Source organism: Carcharhinus amblyrhynchos, chromosome 13 (assembly GCF_965287045.1).
Source record: "Carcharhinus amblyrhynchos chromosome 13, sCarAmb.v2.hapA, whole genome shotgun sequence".
Lineage (NCBI taxonomy): Eukaryota > Metazoa > Chordata > Chondrichthyes > Carcharhiniformes > Carcharhinidae > Carcharhinus > Carcharhinus amblyrhynchos.
The window spans coordinates 32,033,069-32,053,045 of NC_137336.1; the positions used below are offsets into that span (position 1 = coordinate 32,033,069).

General features: G+C 42.0%; 1 protein-coding gene across 1 annotated transcript in view; it reads right to left on the reverse strand.

The window, feature by feature from the left end:
- Positions 1-19,977, reverse strand: part of LOC145351815 (polypeptide N-acetylgalactosaminyltransferase 10-like) — an 87,610-nt gene that overhangs the window by 61,050 nt on the left and 6,583 nt on the right. Inside the window, exon 2 of the mRNA XM_080201482.1 lies at positions 2,527-2,632. Coding sequence (XP_080057608.1) covers positions 2,527-2,632 — 106 coding nt within the window. The remainder of the gene's footprint in view (positions 1-2,526; positions 2,633-19,977) is intronic.

The following is a 19,977-nucleotide window of genomic DNA, read 5'->3' on the forward strand; positions in this document are numbered from 1 at the left end:
AGGAGGAGAAAGTGGGTTCCTGGACACGCGTACTTTGTTTGAACAGAGGGGAGTACGGTAGGATGAGAGAAGAATTGGCGAATGTGGACTGGGGGAGTGCGTTGGAAGGTAGGTCTGCTGAGGAGCAGTGGAGGATCTTTAAGGAGATCTTTCTTGATGCTCAGCAGAAATTTATTCCGATGGTTAAAAAGGACAGTAGGAAGAGAGGTAATAAGCCGTGGATAACGAAGGAGGTGAAGGAAAGTGTTAAATTAAAAGCGGAGGAATATAGAGTAGCTAAGAGCAGTGGGCGAGAAGTGGATTGGGAAAGGTTTAAATGTCAACAAAGATTGACAAAGAAGTTGATAAAGGAGGGTAGGAGAAGCTATGAGGCTGGGCTAGCACTTAATATAAAAAAGGATAGCAAGAGTTTTTATAAATATATAAAAAGGAAGAGGCTGGCTAGGGTGAACGTTGGTCCTTTAGAGGATGAGAAAGGGGAGCTAGTGGTAGGGGATGGGGATATGGCTAAGGTTGTGAATAACTTTTTTGTTTCTGTCTTCACGGAGGAGGACGTGAATAATTTGCCGGGTGTTAGTGATGGAAAGGTGGTAGGAATGGAGGGTCTTAATGACATTACTGTTACTAGAGAGGTGGTGCTCGACAGACTGGAGGGGCTGATTGTGGACAAGTCCCCAGGACCGGATGGAATGCATCCGAGGGTTCTGAAAGAAATGGCGGAGGTTATAGTGGATGCCTTGGTGGTTATTTTCCAGACGTCGCTGGATTCCGGGGAAGTGCCGGAAGATTGGAAAACGGCTAATGTTACGCTGTTGTTTAAGAAGGGTGCCAGGCAAAAGGCGGGGAATTATAGGCCGGTTAGTTTAACGTCTGTGGTAGGTAAAATGTTAGAATCCGTCATTAAGGAGGAAATTGCGAGGCATCTTGAAGGGAATTGCTTGATAGGGCGGACGCAACACGGTTTCATTAAAGGGAAGTCGTGTCTGACAAATTTACTGGAGTTCTATGAGGATGTGTCTAGGGCAGTGGATAGAGGAGAGCCGGTGGATGTGGTCTTTCTGGATTTTCAGAAGGCGTTTGACAAGGTACCTCACAAGAGGTTATTGCAGAAGGTCAGGGGACATGGAGTTGGGGGTAGGGTGTTAGCGTGGATAGAGGATTGGTTGTCAAATAGGAGGCAGAGAGTGGGGGTCAATGGGTGCTATTCGGATTGGCGGTTGGTGACTAGTGGGGTGCCCCAGGGGTCGGTGCTGGGGCCTCAGCTATTTACCATTTATATAGATGATCTGGAGGAGGGAACCGAGTGCAGGGTGTCGAAATTTGCTGATGACACCAAGATTGGGGGAAAGGCAAATTGTGCGGAGGGTGTGGAGAGTCTGCAGAAGGATCTAGATAGGCTGGGCGAATGGGCCAGGAAATGGCAAATGGAATTTAATGTTGGCAAGTGTGAGGTGGTCCACTTTGGTAGGAAGAATGGTAGGAAGGACTATTACTTACGTGGCGAAAAACTGCAACAGGCGACGGTGCAGAGGGACCTCAGGGTCCTTGTGCATGAGTCGCAAAAACCCAGCTTGCAGGTGCAGCAGGTGGTCAGGAAGGCGAATGGGATGCTGGCCTTCATAGCGAGGGGGATTGAATATAAAAGTAGGGAGGTCTTGCTGCAGCTGTATAGGGCATTGGTGAGGCCGCAGCTGGAGTACTGTGTGCAGTTTTGGGCGCCGCACCTGCGCAAAGATATTTTGGCCCTGGAGGGAGTGCAGAGGAGGTTTACTAGGCTGATACCGGAGTTGAGGGGGTTGAGCTATGAGGAGAGGCTGAATAAACTAGGCTTGTACTCGCTAGAGTTTAGAAGAATGAGGGGAGATCTCATTGAGACCTATAAGATGATGAATGGGATGGATAGGATAGAGGTGGAGAGACTCTTCCCGCTCAAAAAAGACAGTAGGACTAGGGGGCACAGCCTCAAGATAAAGGGGAGGCGGTTTAGAACGGAGTTGAGGAGGAACTTCTTCACTCAAAGGGTGGTGAATCTCTGGAATTCTCTGCCCGTTGAAGTGGTGGAGGCTGCCTCGCTAAATATTTTTAAGAAGCGGGTTGATGGGTTCTTGATAAGAGAGGGGATTAAGGGTTATGGGGAGAGGGCGGGAAAGTGGAACTGAGCCACAACAGATCAGCCATGATCTTATTGAATGGCGGGGCAGGCTCGAAGGGCTAGATGGCCTACTCCTGCTCCTATTTCTTATGTTCTTATGTTCTTAACACTCAATTGTGTCATTTTCTTTCATTCCCACAAACTAAATCTTTTCAATTTACATCTTTTTTTCTATACAGCTCTTTCACTTGTTGGAGATAGTGCCATGAGAGGTTAACTAGCACAAGCTTTTTTCTAGGAAAAAAAGGAGAAAATTTGCATTTTGTTTTATAAGTATTAAAAAAAACATTAATTTTGCAAGTAATCACTCCCACATGACCAACTAGCTTTCTTCAGGAACTAAGGTTAGAAAATCTGCATTAATAAATACTGACCTGATTTTGCTGCATCTGCTCTGATTGCCTCATAGTCATGCCAATCTTTCTTCTTCAACCCATCTTCAATGAAAAAAGTGTCTTGTCTTGGCTTGATTGGTAAACCCTATTTAAAAGGAATTGCATCAAAACAAGAGAGTCTAAGGTTACCAGTAGCATCTGTACTCTTCACTTGATTGTTCCAACTATAAGTTGTCAATATATAGGAAAAGCTACAATAATTGTAACCACTCCTATAATATTCATGAATGCACATACTTCAATACTTTGCCGCACAGTGAAACACCCAAATGATTCACCAACTGGGCCATATTCCACTTCTTGCCACGGTTTGATTATTTATTGCGCTTGCTGTAATTGGCACATGTAACTGTGCTGCTTCATGCGAAGTGTACCAGTCATGACCATTTTATCATGCAATAAAATTAGAAATTCAGGCCAGGTGTAGCGTGAAGAACAACACATTTAATTTGTCAGTGACAATTTGAAGTTTAAGCATCGTGGTATCATTCTGGATTATCAGATTTTAACATTACTACAAAGTTGGGAACAGATGTGCTAGCTGCTTTTAACTCTTTTCAAGTATAACAAATGGGAAGTAGTCAAGTATATGATTAGCAAACTCTACAACACAAAATACACTCATATCTTCATTGTAGTTCTAGTACCAAGGAATCAAAGATAAACCAATTTGAAGTTAATTTTTAAAAATGTACATTATTTTCTGGGATATGGGCAGCACTAGCAAAACCAGCAATTGTTGCGCATCCTAACTACCCTTGAATTGAACATTTCAGAGGGCGGTTAAGAGTTAACCACATTGCTCTGGAGTCACACATAGGCCAGATTGGGTAAAGACAGCAGATTTTCTTCTGTATAGGACAGATAGATTGAAATGACTTTCAGACTGACATTGTTGTGGAAGGCCTATCAATTCTGTTTAAATACCATTGTGACCATCACAATGGAATGCGAACATACCCTAGCAAGACTTCAAATGCAGATTAAAATGGTTTAATTTAAACAGTCACAGTAAATATACAACTTTAAGCAAAAATCAAACCTACTTCGTCAGGATTTAACTAACTGTAGTTCCATATATTTGGAAAAATTCAAGTGGAAATGAATGCAGGTACATTTAATTTGAGTCCCATGAATTTAATCTCTCAGAACCTTTGCAAGCTTTCACCAGTGAAAAGAACAAAGACTCTCATTCACAATCATTTTTCCAGTGCTCACATTATTGTATTATGTAACTGTTTGTGAAAACATATTTGGGTCAGATTTATTGAGGTACATCACTTGGAAGGAAAAGCAACTTGCATTTGTATTGTCCTTCCATGACAGCAAGGCTCCCAAAAAAAAGTTAACTTCTGAAAGATAGTCATAGTTTTGCAAGCAAGCTTGGTAGCCAATTTACACACAGCAAAATGTCACAGTGAGACAAGTAAACAGTTAATCTGTTTCAGCATCCTCTATTATAGGTTGTGTGTTGTCTAGGACATCTGAAGAACTCTCTATTTTTCAATCAAAAATGGCATGAAATCTTTTGTGTGCAAATTAGGCCTTAGTTTACTCGCTCATCCAATAAAAAAAGGCAGCTTTCAATAGTGCAGCGCTCGCTCAGTATTGCAGTAAATTGTCAGCATAAATCAGGCAGCCTTTATTCAGAGGTGACTATGGAGCAGACTGATCGGAAATAACGCAAGAAAGCACTTTCTGATTAAATGTTACAAAGCAAATAGCCACCAGGAAAAGACCAATATCTATCTCAGCATTGTTTCAACTGATAATGCAAGACAATTACCCCAGGGAACTTAAGAAAGTAATTGGTATTGACTTACAAATATCGTCTCCAGAGGTTGCAGTAGAATGAGCTATTCTTTCCATACAACAAGTTCAAATATTGAACTGTGTCACTTCTTTCACAACAAAACGGAAACTTCCATTTATATAGTATTGTTCATGAGTACAGAAGGTGTTTTATAGCCACTGGAGTATTTTTGAATGTATTCACTTGTTGTAATACAGGCAACAGTAAATTTGCACACAATAAGCTCTCTCAAGCAGGTATATAATGGCCAGATAAGCTACTTTGTGGTGTTGATCGACAGGTATATATTGCCCCAGGACAGCGGGGATAACTGCCATGCCCTTCTTTGGAATGATGCCAAGGGATCCATTTTGTCCACCAGAGGGGGCAGATCGGTCTTCTCTGAAAGATGTTTTTGCTATCTTGTCTCACTGCGAAAGAAAGCCTTGCATTTTTTACATCACACTTTTCATAGCCATTGGATGTCTCAAACGTTTTACAACCAATCAAGTATTCTTTTTAAGTCTAATCACTGTTGTAATGTAGGAGGCATGGCAGCCAATTATGTATGACGAACTACCACACAAAAAAAAATCTGATAATGACCAGATTATCAACTTCGCTGATACGTTGTTTGAGAGATTTAAGAAAACTAATAAATTAAGGGAACATTACACATGCAACAAATTTGTGTGTAGTACATCTAGGACACAGTATAAACATGAATGTTGAAATCAAATATTTTAAAACAGACAAAAATTTGAGATGTTTATATATTTCAATAAAGTTTATTTATTAGCGTCACAAGTAGGTTTAAATTAACGCGACAATGAAATTACTGTGAAAATCCCCTCGTTGCCACACTCTGGCACCTGTTGGGGTACATTGACGGAAAATTTAGCATTGCCAGTGCACCTAACCAGCACATCTTTTGGATGTGCTTAATTAATTTCCTTTCATTGAAAATATTTAATCAGTTCAGGCAAGGTGAGTGCAGCTGCAACATTGCTCAATAAACTTGCTCAATCCCAGACAAAGCAGCCCACCTGATCAACCCCTCATCCATTACTTAAAACATTCACTGCCTCCATCATGAGTGTGGCAGCAAGGTGTACTATCTACAAAATGCACTACAGCAACACACTGAGCCTCCTTGAGAACTGCACTTTCAAAACCTCTGACCTCCATCACCTAGAAAGAGGAGGGCTGCAGATGAATGAAAACACCAAGTTCCCCTTCATGCATGCACCATCCTGACTTGGAAATATATTGCCAAATTAAAAACTAGAAACTTCCTTTGAATAACAATCTGGACTGAATAGCACCTGGACTGCAGCGGTTATCCTCAAATCCCTACAATGCAGAACGAGGCCATTCAACCCATTGAGTCCGTACTGACAATAATCCCAACCAGGCCCTATCCCCATAACTCCAATTATTTACCCTGCTAGACCCTCAGGGGCAATTTAGCATGACCAATCAATCAAACCCACACGTCGGAAACCAGAGCACCCAGAGGAAACCCACACAGGCACGAGGAGAATGTGAAACTCCACACAGTGACCCGAGACTGGAATCAAACCTGGGTCCCTGGTGCCGTGAGGCAGCAGTGCTAACCTCTGTGCCACTGAGCCATCCCATGTTCATAGAGTTAGTTCACCACCATGTTCTCAAGGGCAAATACAGATGGACAACAAATACTGGCCTTGTCAAAGCTCATAAATTAAAAGAAAAACAAAATCGCTGGAATGGATAATTATCAGAGGTACAGGAAATATGGATCAAAACTGCATCTAAAATAATTTAATGTCATGGGTTATAGTTTTCAACAATCTTTATTGTGAGCTGCCTTTGTTCTGTGTGTGATGATCAAACATGAATTAAATCCAAACATGAAGAAGATTCAAAACTCACTTCAATGTTGAAACACAGCTTGAAGGAAGCACTGGGGATGGCAGTTCTCTCGTCCCTGCAGCAACAGGAGGTACAGTGGACAGAAGAGGAAGTGCTCAAAGACGACAGAGCCTAAATCCCATGGCTGAATGGAAAAGGTCCCAGAGTGGGGAGGGAAGTGGGTGATTCAGGTACTTGGGAAGGTGCTAACAGCCACTGGACCTCAAGGGAAATGGGTCAGGGAGGTAGAAGGGGCCTTCTGGTGGAGCATACCAAACCACTGCTCCAGCCCACAGCAAGGCCCAAGTCCATCCATTCTTGGGCTTCCCCCCCACACTACCCGAAAAACGGACACCACTTAAGGACCTCAAATTAGGCCAGGGCAGATAATCCATCCAAGGCTTTGACCATTAATAGCTGCTGCCGCCTCCAACACTTAAAAATCCGCTGGAGGGGGATCATGAAATTCAGGACAAACTCACATCTTCATACAGAGGCCACCCTCCATGGTTTTATTTGGCACTTCCATTATGCTGTTATGGAATGGATTCAGAACAGACCTAGCAGCTTAAAACTGGCCAGGTGGTGTTGCAGGCCACCAGAAGGACAGAATTGTATACCACCATAATCTGTAGCTTCAATGCCCAGCACATTCCTCACTCTACCCATTACCAGCAAGCCAAGGAAACAGCTCTGGTACACTGAGGAGGATGGGAGAGTATGCCAAAAGCAGTGCCAGGCATAATCTAAAAATAAGATGCCAGCTGGTGAAACTACAATACAGGATCAGGTGCATGCTAAATAAACAAATGAAGCATGCAATAGCTTGAAGGAGGACATGTTGTGCCTGTAACACATAACCTAGCTGGGACTCTCTGGATGATGTTTGGGAGGGGTGAATACACAAAGCAGTAAGATATTTTGATGGACTTGCACAGTTCATAGAAATCATAGAAACCCTACAGTACAGAAAGAGGCCATTCAGCCCATCAAGTCTGCACCGACCACAATCCCACCCAAGCCCTACCCCCATATCCCTACATATTTTACCCACTAATCCCTCTAACCTACACATCTCAGGACACTAAAGGGGCAATTTAAGCATAGCCAATCAATCCAACCCGCACATCTTTGGACTGTGGGAGGAAACCAGAGCATCTGGAGGAAACTCACGCAGACACAAGGAGAATGTGCAAACTCCACACAGGCAGTGACCCAAGCTGGGAATCGAACCCAGGACCTTGGAGCTGCGAAGCAGCAGTGCTAACCACTGTGCTGCCCACTAACTGTTGCTAACATACAGAGGTTGTGCTTGATGCTGTGAGCAGTTCACCTGCAACATTTATCTGTCAAAATGTAAAACTGCCCATCTATGTCCTGTCGACAAACAGCAGGACAAATCCATTCAAGTTAATTACCTCCCAATCAGTTTACTCTCAATCATCAGTAAAATGATGCGAGGTGTGGTTGATAGTGCTATCAAACAGCAGTTATTCACCAATAACCTGCTCACTTCACTCCTCACATCATTACAGCCTTGGTTAAAACACTGATAAAAATGCTGAATTCCAGTGGTGAGAGTGGTTGCCCTTGACATCAAAAGTAGCATTTGACCTGGTGTGGCATCAATGAATCCTGCTAAAACTGAAGTCAATGGGAGTCAGGAGGGGTAAACCATGCCACTTGCTGAAGTTATTCCTAGCACCAAGGAAACTGGTTGTGGGTTTTTAAAGAGACCAATTATCTCAGCCCCACAAGATTTCTGGAGCAGTTCCTCAGGATAGTGTCCTAGACCCTGCCGCTTTCAGCTGTTTCATCAATGACCCTCCACCTTAAAATCTGCTGATGACACAAAACTATGTGGGAATGAAAGTTGTGAGAAGGATGCTTCAAAGGGTTTTGGACAGGTTAAATGAATAGGCAAGAACATGACAGATGGAATAAAATGTGAATAGGTGTGAAGTTATCCAATTTGGTGGAATAAACAGAAAGCCATAGTATTTCTTTAATGGCGAGATGTTAGAAAGTGTCGATCACCAAATGGACTGGGGTGACCTTGTTCTTGAGTTGCAGAAAGACAGCATGCAATTATGAAGGCAAATGGTACGCTGGCCTCCATCACAAGAGGATTTGAGTACAGGAGTAAAGATTTATTGCTGCAGCTATGTAGTCTTAGTGAGACCACATATGGAGTGTACAGGTTTGGTCTCCTTATCTAAGGAAAAATGAACGTACCATAGAGGGAATGCAACAAAGGGACACGAGGCTAACTCCTGGGATGGCAGGATTGTCTTATGAGGAGAGACTGAAGAAACTGGGCTGTATTCTCCAGACTTTCAACGAATGAGAGGTGATCTCATTGAAACTTACAAAATTCTTACAGGGTGTGACATATAGTCAGGGTGTTTCCCTGACTCGGGAGTCTAGAACTAGGGGACACGGTCTCAGATTAAGGGGCAGGCCATTTAAGATTGAAATAAGGAGGAATCTTTTCACCTGGAGTGGCACATCTTTGGATTTTCTTCTCTAGAGGGCTGTGGAAGCACAATCAAGAACGTTCAAGACAGAATCCTTACATTTCTGGATACAAATGACATCAAGGGATAAAAGGCTTATGGAGGAAAATGGCACAGAGATGGATGATCGGCCATGATCTGTTTGAATGGCAGAGCAGGCTCAGCCGGCCAAATGGCCAATTCCTGCTCCTACTTCCAATGTTCCTCTCAGAACTGGTGATGTTGGCTGATGATTGCAGTTGAGTACCATTCATAATTGCGAAAACACAATCTCTGCCTGTGAGTGGACAGACCTGGACAACAAGCTAGGGCCCAAAGGGCTTCTCCTATTCCTTTTTCTCATTATCTTTCTTATTCTTATAGACTAATAAATGTCAAGTAATATTTGTTCCACACAAATGCCATGCAGTGACCATCACCAAGAAAATCTAACCACCTCCTCTTAACATTCAAGGTAAGGAATGCTTTGTTAATGACCTTTGCCCCACATTCTGCCTGACAGTTTCCTGAGGGAATGTTCCAATTCCTCTGTCCACAGTACCATATTACATCAAGGGTCCACAAATCCACAATCTCTGGACAAGCTTCTGACCTCTTGGGCTCAAGCAGGTGCTCAGGTGAAGCCAGAGGTCTGGAAAGGTTCCAGGGGAGATAGTTTGGAGGAGTTGGGATTATTCTCCTTGGAGAAAAGAAGACGGAGACGGTGGCGGATTAACCATTAGGCTGAGTAGGCTTAAGCCTGAGGGACCAGAAGGGAGGGTGGGCCAGAGAGCAAAAAAAGAAATTGGTTTAACCCTTTTAAGGGTGAATAAATTTTCATAATTATACCCTGTGGGTGAACTAATATAACAAATACCTATAAATAGAGGAGCTTCACTGCCAGACTTGTACTACATGCAAATAAATACAAAATAAATGCAAGGAGTTTATTGTCATGCTATAACAAGTACACATACTTATTTTAGTGCATACTTAGTTACATATAGTACTTTTTTCAACGTTCACCCTTACACAGTATTAGTCCCACACCACAGCATGATGACCGTCACCACTGCCTCCAGTGCTATCAATGTATCATCAAATTCAGGATCATCATTTGATAATTGGACAAAGGGCGGGGCGGGAGCGGGGCAGGGGCAAGGTCAGTGGGGCCTTACTAAAGCTCAGCCTAGGGGTCCGGGTGGTAGTTAATCCACCACTGGACAGACAGGAGATTTGATAGAAGTGTTCAAAATCACAAGGGGCCTGGACAGAGTATGATAGGGAGGAAATGCCGCCACTCATGAAAGGACCGAGAATACGAGGACACAGCTTCAAAGTAATTGGCAAAAGAAGCAATGGCAACATGAAGCAAAATGTTTTAGTACAGCGAGGGTTAAGATTTGAAATACACTGCCTGAGAGTGTGGTGGAGGCAAGTTTGGGTCCAAAATTGGCTCAGTGACAGGAAACAAGGGTTATGGTCGATGGATGTTTTTGTAAATAGCAGATGATTTCCACAGGGTTCAGTCTTGGTGCCCTTGCTGTTTGTATTAATGATGTCAAATGGACACACTTTTGAATCTTCTTTTAAACAAAGCTTTCCCTCAGCTGCTTCCATCAACAGTTCACTTTCAGGTGTTACACGTCTCCCTTCAGGACTCCTCCTATCTAGACCGTTACACAAACTCTTCACAGTTGCTTTACCTGTTGATTCCCAGACCAAATTAAGATGGCATCTCTGAAGTCTGCTTTCCCACTTTTCCCTACTGCAGCCGTCTCTTCAACTCAGAACACTATCGACTCTTCCCTTGAATCGTCTTGAACAGTACCTTGTTCAACTTCTTCATCTCCGTTCCCTTAACTTCAGTCTAAAACATTATTTCCGTCCCAATTTATCTGGTTCTTTGGGATGATTGCCTTTTCGAAATCCCCTTGTCCTGTACGGCTTTTCTTCTGGCAGAGCTGAGAATGTTAACTCTCCAACTGCAATACATCCAGCTAAAAACTAAACTCAAAAAGCCTTCCTATCTTAGAAAGTGTCCCTGATTGCTGAGCAACAACTTTTATTTGTTTTTCACACTGTAACTTCTCCAAACACAATAGAAGCACAGATTGATTTGAAACCAAAACCCTCGCATATACAAACATCTTAGTCTAGCATGAATCCAACCATAGGTTTACTCTTCCTTAATAAAAAACACCAAATTAAACTCACTTAAAACTATACCTATTTCTGATACTCAAAAATGCAAATATGGCAAATCTACAAGTACCACTGTTTTCTTGACAAATGCACTCATCTGATGAAGGAGCAGTGCTCAGCAAGCTCGTGATTCCAAATAAACCTGTTGGACTTTAACCTGGTGTTATGAGACTTCTAACTGTGCCCACCCCAGTCCAATGCCAGCATCCCCACTTCTTGAAAATAGAAATGCCGTATTGCAAAATTCTGCTTACTTAAACGCTCAGATTTTAACGTAAGCACCAGCCATTCCTAAAGTTTGTAAACACGATTTGACATACTGGCCAAAAATGCCAGATTAAGGTTTATTTATTAATGTCACAAGTAGGCTTACATTAAACTGCTATGAAAATGCAATTTACTGCGAAAATCCCCTAAGTAATGAGTGTACAGGTGCATAATATTGGATATAAAAGCAGAGGTCATTCACTAAACCTGAAGGCACTTCAATAGAAACTTACAATATTCAACTTCAGAAACTGAGACTAAATGAAAAAAATTACTGTTTGGTTCTTTACAAGTTGCCACAGCAAAACAGAAACAGTCAATAAGGAATTTGGTGTTTCACAGCAGATAGATCTGCCAAGGCAAAGTCAAAGTCTGAATTAATTTTTTAAAAAGTGAAATGTTTAATTGCCCAAAAAAGTTAAAGTTTATTTATTAGACGCAAATAGATTTACATTTACTGTGAAAATACCCGAGTTGCCACGCTCGGCGCCTGTTTGGGGACGCTGAGGGAGAATTTAGCATGGCCAATGCACCTAACTAGTACGTCTTTTGGACTGTGGGAGGAAACCAGAGCACCCGGAGGAAACCCACGCAGGCACGGGGAGAACATGCAAACTCCGTACTGTGACCTGAGCCGAGAATTGAACCCGGGTCCCTGGCGCTGTGAGGCAGCAGGGCTAACCACTAACCGCCGCCTGACATCAGATCAAGTGAAGTAACCATGCCAGTATATCAATCCTTGATCATGCCACATCTGGAGTGCAGCACATATTCCTTCATCTCATTCTACAGGAAGGACGTAGTTGAGCTGGCAAAGAGATAGATTGTTCAAGGTAAAATTGCAAGACTGATGACAGAATAAAGCAAGTATCTACAGGCCCCAAAGAGCTGGCGAGACGGGGTTGGGTGGGGGTGGTGGGCGAGAAAGAGTATGATATTAGGCAGTAACACAATCAAACAGAAAGTGGTCATACTATTATGTTAATACACCAAGAGAAAATCTGGGACTAGATTCTAACTTTGAATTATAAGATGTGAGAATAGATCTTGAATATATTTTACAGAATTTCCCTCAGTAGAGGTTTTATTCAAAAAATTTATTAAAAAAGAAGTCTATATTTTAAAATCGGGCTGGAACTAATGCAGAGATTGTTAAACTATACTTGGTGATGAGTATTACAGGCAGCCTGCAGGGAGTTGATTGCCCCTTTGTCAACTTAAGTAGAGCTAACCACAAGACAGTGGAAAATATTGGCTCCTTCCTGTGTGCTGGAAACTAAACTCCACGGGACTGATTTAAAATAAGTCCAGCAGTATGTCATGCAGCTGGGAATCTCAAAATGCAAAGGATCCAAAAATAAACCATAGCATCAAACAGTAAATAATGCGAGCGCGAGAACAGAGGGGAGGTGGGGGGATGGAATACTCAATTCTTTCTTAATTCAATTGGACTCTGGGGACGGGGCTGGAAGACTAGTCCAAAGTCACTGATTTTACTTTGATTGGAACAATTTATTGGATGAGAAAGAAGGAATATTTACAGCTTTCCAATATGAAAGCCTTAAAATGATCCCTATTACTATTCTAATTAGAACAGATTTCAATTGCGTCAGCTTTTTACTACACCTGAGAAGTTAAATCACAGTCTCAGACATTTCATTTGCTATTGTGAAAATTTTTCCTGTGGTATTCTCACTGGCCTCTTATGGGGAGTCCAGTCTGTATCATGTTTCACAATTTTCAGCCAAGTTAATAAACAAAGCTGCATTAAACTAGAAGACTAGGCAGTGAAAGGAAATTGTAGTTTTTCTTTGCATAATATGAAGTCTTCTCATGTAAAGTTTCTTCCTCCGGGGTGGCTCGGTGGCACAGTGGTTAGCACTGCTGTCTCACAGCACCAAGGGCCTGGGCTCAAGTCCCAGCTTGGGTCACTGTCTGTATGGAGTTTAAATGTTCTCCCCATGTCTGCATGGGTTTCCTCTGGATGCTCCGGTTTCCTCCCAAAGATGTGCTGGTTAGGTTGATTGGCCATGCCAAATTGTCCCTTAGTGTCAGGGGATTAGCAGGGTAAATAAAGGGGGTTATGGGGATTGTGATGGGTGCTGATTCCATGGGCCAAATGGCCTCTTTTTGCTCTGTAGGGATTCTAAGTCTGTCACATTGCATAGTTGGTTCAACATTGTTTAAGAACAAAAGCATGATGAAGACACCAATCCGAAGTAAAATGCAGATCCTATGTAAAACAATCCTCAGTAACTCAGCTAACGTTCTGGAGACCTGGATTCAATACCACCACGGCAGATGGTAGAATTTGAATTCAATTAAAAATTCTTGGAATTAAGAACTTACTAATGACCATGAAACCATTGTCGAATGTCTGAAAAATCCATCTAAATCACTGGTTCACTAATGTCCTTTAGGGAAGGAAATCTGCCACCGTAACCTGATCTAGCCTATATGTGACTCCAGAGCCACAGCAAATGTGGTTGACTCGCAACTGCCCTCCAAGGGCAACAAGGGACAAGGGCAATAAATGCTGGCCAGCCAGCAATGCCCATGTCCCACGAATGAATTAAAAAAACCTGCAACTGTATATCATTTTTCACTATCCTAGTCATGGTAATGAGAAGAATTTGAGGAATATGGATGAAACCTAATTATTGGGAAAGAAAGACTTCAGGAATCACTGAACACTGTGACTCCAATTATTACAATGCAATTACTGTGCCACAGGTAGGGAAGCTGCTGATCTTGGAAGCATTTAGCAAACATTAAATATATATTAATGAGAGATTAGAGTGGAGTAGTACAAATGATGTATTTACCTTGATAAACATCATTCAATAAGGCACAGAGAGCAGAAATAATCATTGACATGAAATTCTGAAATTACAAAGAAGCTACAATCCCAACGCAGAGTTACCACCAGAGGGCACAGTAACTGCAAGACCATATAATTTGTTAATTAAGGGAAACAAGAGTAAGGCAAATCAAATGAGGCCATGCCTAACCCAGTTATCTTCAATAAACACACATGCTGTTAATCTTATAATGCATGGCAGCTGATTGGGGGATTTGTTCTCCACTTTGTTACTCAAACATTTTAAGAAGGGTGCCCCTCCCACCTTATCACTTATTCGAAAGACAAGTTATAGACAGAACATGAACTGTATTTAGCTTTTCACTACCCGCTGTTGCGATGAATAATACCTCAGCAAAAAAAAATCCAATTTCTACTGCATGGAAAATGATCTTTAATTATCCAAGACACAAATATCACAAATATTTTTTCTTCACTCACCTGGAGCATGGAATTTTACCAGTAGGCTAACTGCTGTTATAACTATGAGACTTATAAAATTGCTATGGTTTGGGACTATGTCTTTAAGCTAAAACGAAGGGGGACATGAGACCTGTTCAGAAGTCTGCTTCCAGCACACCCTAGTGGTTTGACCGTTCAAAGTTAAAGAGGTCCCAGATTCTTCAACTGTAAAGGTGGTACAAGACACCTGCAGACAATAGCATTTTCCTTTCCCTAACAGTGGGTAGACAGTAAGCCTCCAAACTCCCAGGAAAGAGTTGATAATGATGGGTTGTAAACTTGCTTTGAAATGTCCATTTACATTCATGATAAAAGAGAGCTGAGGTCTCAAGTATAGCAAATTGGCATTTTTACTTGACTACAAGGTCCATGTGATTCATGTTTTCATGACGCTATCCCTGAAAACACACAGACAAGATTAGTCTGCCACGATCCAGGACAGAGAGTGTGCATATGAGATAGACCGCATGTGAGAAAGAAACAAGGGGCTAAACGTTTCTGTGGTTCACCATGCAGGGATGCAGGTGAGAGCTCACACTTTCATTGAAAAGACAGAATGGAGGAAGGGGCAAATCAAGGCTGGAGTATTCAGCTAGCTTGAAATAACTCATTGTGAAAGGCAGTTCTGAGATTAAAATTCCCAAGATGAGAAAGGAAAAGAATAGAAGTAAATACCTGGCAACTAAGAATCACCTTGGATTAGTTCTGGGAGACTGTTTTCTTAAAGAACAGTGTAAAGTTCAGTGAAGTATATTTTGATCATGTTAAAAGTAAAAAGGGAATATCCTGTTTTGTGGTTTAAGATATAAGTTGATATAAATATTAAATTTTGTAAGCAATTTTTTGTTATAGTTAATGTCTTAAAACATTTACTCTTGATGCATCATTCTTTTCTCTATTATCTGGAAGTTTGAATTTCTTTTTGAAAGTTATCATCTCCACGGAAACCATAATATTGCTCAGTAGGAGGTTGTTTAAACCCAATCACAATTCCTCGCATTTGAAAATTGGGGGCAGTGATTTTAAAGGGACAGGTCAAGTTGGTATTACTTAGCTGTAGACTTCTGGGATTATAATCATAAAAAAGTTGTTGGTATGGATTAAATAAATGGGCATTTCAGTATCCTCAGACTGACTTAGGTTATTGCAGCACAAGATGTACAGAATCACCAACAGATTCTACATAGCATGACCCATGTCTCTTAGGAACATTGGAATTAGGGACAGAAGTAGGCAAATTCAGCCCTTCAAGCCTGCTCCGCCAATCAATCAGATGATAGCTGGTCGCTCCCTGGTCTCAAGTCCACCTCCCCACCTGTTCGCCATATCCCTTTTTTTTATTAGAAATATATCTATCTCCTTCTCGAAACCATTCAATGATTCGGACTCCACCATGCTTTGGGGCAGCGAGTTCCACAAACTCACCACCCTCGGCGAGATGTTGTTCCTCCTCATCTCAGTTTTAAAGCTACCACCCCACAACCTATACCTGTGACCTCTTGTTCTAGATTACTCCTTAAGAGGAGGCATTTGTTCTACATTTACGTTATCAATCCCTTTTAAAGTTTTATATACCTTGATCAGATCCCCTCATCCTTCTAAATTCCAGCGAGTAGAAGCCCAAACTGTTTAATCCCTCCTCATACGTCAACTCTTTCATCCCTGGAATCAATCTGGTGAACCTCCACTGAACTGTCACCAATGCCACCACATCCTTCCTCAAATGAGACCAAAACTGGACACAATATTCCAGAAGTGGTCTCACCAACACTCTATACAATTGCAACACTTCTCTATTCTTATACTCCTTACAGTTTTATTTCAGAAAAGGTATGGTTCAAGCCTCTGTTTCAGAAATTACCTTAAATTTTAAAACAGTATACAGAAGGGGTCAGAGACTGTAGGAGATTTGCAAAATCAAGTGGTGCTTGAAGCAATTGCTGATCATCCATTATCCAGCATTCTTTAGAGCCGGATATAGAAATATTGGAGCACGAGAGCTTGTCCAGAATGATAAACTAGATTGACCAATACGCTCCTTAAATGTTATTGGTCTTTTTATTGTCAAGGTTGGGATCTGGATTATGTGAGCTGAATAGATGCTGGCTGCATCCCAAAGATATGCTCTATGACAAGCTTGTTATTGGCGTAAGACCACCTGGTCATTCATGCCTGTAATACAAAGGTGTCTGCAAGCAAGTCTTCAAGTTGAACGGGATCAGAATTGATGTGTAGGAAATGCTTGATGCTGACTGGAATGCACGGAATCAAGAAGTCAGGAAAAGTATGGAAGGACAGAGGGCAAAAGAAATGCCGGATATTGGAGAAAAGAGTCCACTGGAAGGCAAAAGTCATCAAACCTTTGGTCAATGTAATTATGCCAGCTGTAGAAGGAATGGCACTTCATAACTTGACCTCTACACCAGCAGTAGACAATGTTCAATATAGAAATGAGGCACAATCCATCATCTCCTGAGACAGATGGAGAGGATACAAGTGGTTTGAAATCCAAGAACAAAAAGAAATGATGCAAAAGTCTAGAAATCTTCAATGTTTTGTGAGGGCAGTGAAGAAAGCTAAAGGTTGCAAAACATTTGACAGGATTATTTGCTGTGCATTGTTGGTCGCTTCATTGAGGCACTAAAGGAAAGGGAAAGAAAAGAGAGTGAAAAACTGACCTTTATATTGTCCAAACGCTCGAGAGAGCCTGTCCATTTGCTGTTGAAGTTATTCCACAGCATGGAACATTGGTGTGGAATTGTCAGTGTAGAAGAATAACTCTCAATGAGGACTGACCTCCTCAAGCCATGAGTGCAATACCAGCAGTGGCCACTACTCCCAGTGGTGCCAAAATCAAACGTCTCAAAGCACCTTATGACCAATGAATCCAGTATCGTCACTGTAACATTGGAAATGCAGCAATCAATTTGCCCACAGCATGGTAATAATGACCAGATAATGTGTTTCTGATGTTTATTAAGGAATAAACATTGGCAAAGGCACTGTCGATGATTATCCTGCTTTTCTTCAAAATAGTGTTAATAATGCCCAAAAGATTTCTAATAGAGCAAAGGAATAATTATGAACATTACAAGTTTCTGACAACAACTTCATCCTTAATACTGCGTAAGAATGGCTGACTGTTGCTCATATACCATCTGAGATTGACTCTGGTCAGTTATTCAGAGAGTTTTAAAAGTCAATCGTCTAGACTGAAATATAAAAGTATCAATTGTGCTTCCTCAGTGACTCTGAGCTAATTTTACAGGCCACCCGCCACCACCCCGCCCCCGCCCACACTAGTTAAAAAGTCCAGGCTAGCCCATCTAGCAGAATGACATCTGCCCTTCCGTGCTTTGTTGCCAACTCTGAGAGGTGAAAGAGAATTCCATTATTCAGGATTAGGAGACTACTTTAGGGATCTGCCTGCCAGAGGCTGGCACCACTGGGAGTACTGGCCACTACTGGTACTGCATCCATGGCTCGAGGAGGTCAGTCCTCATCAGACAGTTCTGCTACACTGACAATTCCGCACCAGAAAACACTTTCAACAACAAACGGACAGACTCTCTCAAGATTTTGGTTTGACCACCAGCACCAGGAAGACAAATGTTATGTTCCAGGACACTGTCAGTGCTGATGGATAGTGTGGCAATGTGACATTAGTGGTTGCTAATAGCTTCACATATCTTGGCTCTACAATCACCAGCATTCTGCCGCTTGATGCAGAAATCAATACACCTATCACAAAAACTGTAATTATGTCCAAGTTGAGTAAGAGCATGGAACAACAGCAACCTGCAAGTAAACTGCAAGTCCTCCTCTACAAATAGTAAGACCTGCACACTTGACATGAGAAAGAGATGAACAATCTCTCAAATGTGTCCTTGACGTCTCTTGATAAAACAAGGTCACCAATTCAAGAGATCCTGGAATATGCTGATGGAATCAGCATATATTCATCACTAAAAATTACAACTGGGCTAGTTCAGCCATGTACATCTGATGGATAACGGCCATATACTGAAAGGCTTTCAGTACAGTGAACGGTCACTGATTAGGAATCCCAGTCATCCATTCCTCCATCAGGAAGATATGAGGATGGCAGATGTGACACTGACAGCCAGTGGGCAGTCACCAACTGCAGTGAACTATGGAGGCTGATTGTTTGGAAAGGCATTTGAAAAGAAACAGAAAACTCAGTGAAGAGAAAACAAAGGCCAGTGATTCCTGAAGATTCTTAGCCTATGGTCTTCCTCTACAGAAAATGCAGCAGGGACTGCCATGCCCAGAGTGCGACTCCTGAGACACACCAGGCAATGCTTAACACAGCATTCACCACCTTAGCAAAACTATCATTTCACGAGACACAAGGCTGCCAATGACCACTAGAGAGAAGACTATTTAACCAATAGGAAACAGCGTCGTGACAGTAATTTCATCAGAAATAGGATGGGCCATTGGGCCCAGCAAGCCTGCTCTGCCATTTAATAAGATCACACATGCCTCACTTGCAGTCACACCCTCCTGTTCCTCACTTCACAGGCCAAATTGAAGTACCTCATCTAAGGCTTGTGCATGTCCAATGAAACAGTGTCCAGGTAACCCCACCCCCACTCCCTGATGCATCACAGTAACCGAAGCAGATCATTGCTGAGGCATCAATGATTTACAATCTATATTCAATACTTGGATGAAGGGACCAAACGTATTGTAGTCAAGTTTGCTAATGAGTCAAAGATAGGGGGAAAAGCATGTTGTGAGAAGGGCACCAAGTGCCTGCAAAGGGATAAAGATGGGTTAAGTGAGTGGACAAAAATTTGGCTGATGCGTGGGAAAACAGTACCACTTTGGTAATATATTGATTTTTCTATTCTTATTTAAATGGAGAGAAACTACAGAAGAATATGGGTGTCTTTGTACAAGAATCACAAAAATTATTTAGGTACTGCAATTTTTATTTATTCATGTCACGAGTAGGCTTACATTAACACTGCAATGAAGTTACTGTGAAAATTTCTCAGTCGCCATACTCCGGCACCTGTTCAGGTCACCGAGGGAGAACGTAGCATAGCCAATGCACCTTGCCAGCACGTCTTTAGGACTGCGGGAGGAAATTGGAGCATCCAGAGGAAACCCATGCAGACATGAAGAGAACGTACAGACTCTGCACAGACAGTCACCTAAATCAACAAATAAATGTTAATTGTTATTGAAACAGGAATGGGGTCTAAAAATTGACAAACCCTGTGACACCTGGAGTACTGCATACAATTCTGACCTCCTTATTAAAGGATGAATATGCTCTGGGCTGTCTTTCGGCCCTGCTCCAGAATGGAATTCAATAGCAAAGCACCACTGACAAAAACTGCCAAGAAAAGCGGCTCAGGATGAATCATTGGCAAACAATGAGCCAAGGATCTGCCTTTAGGCAGAGCACACATACCATACTCACA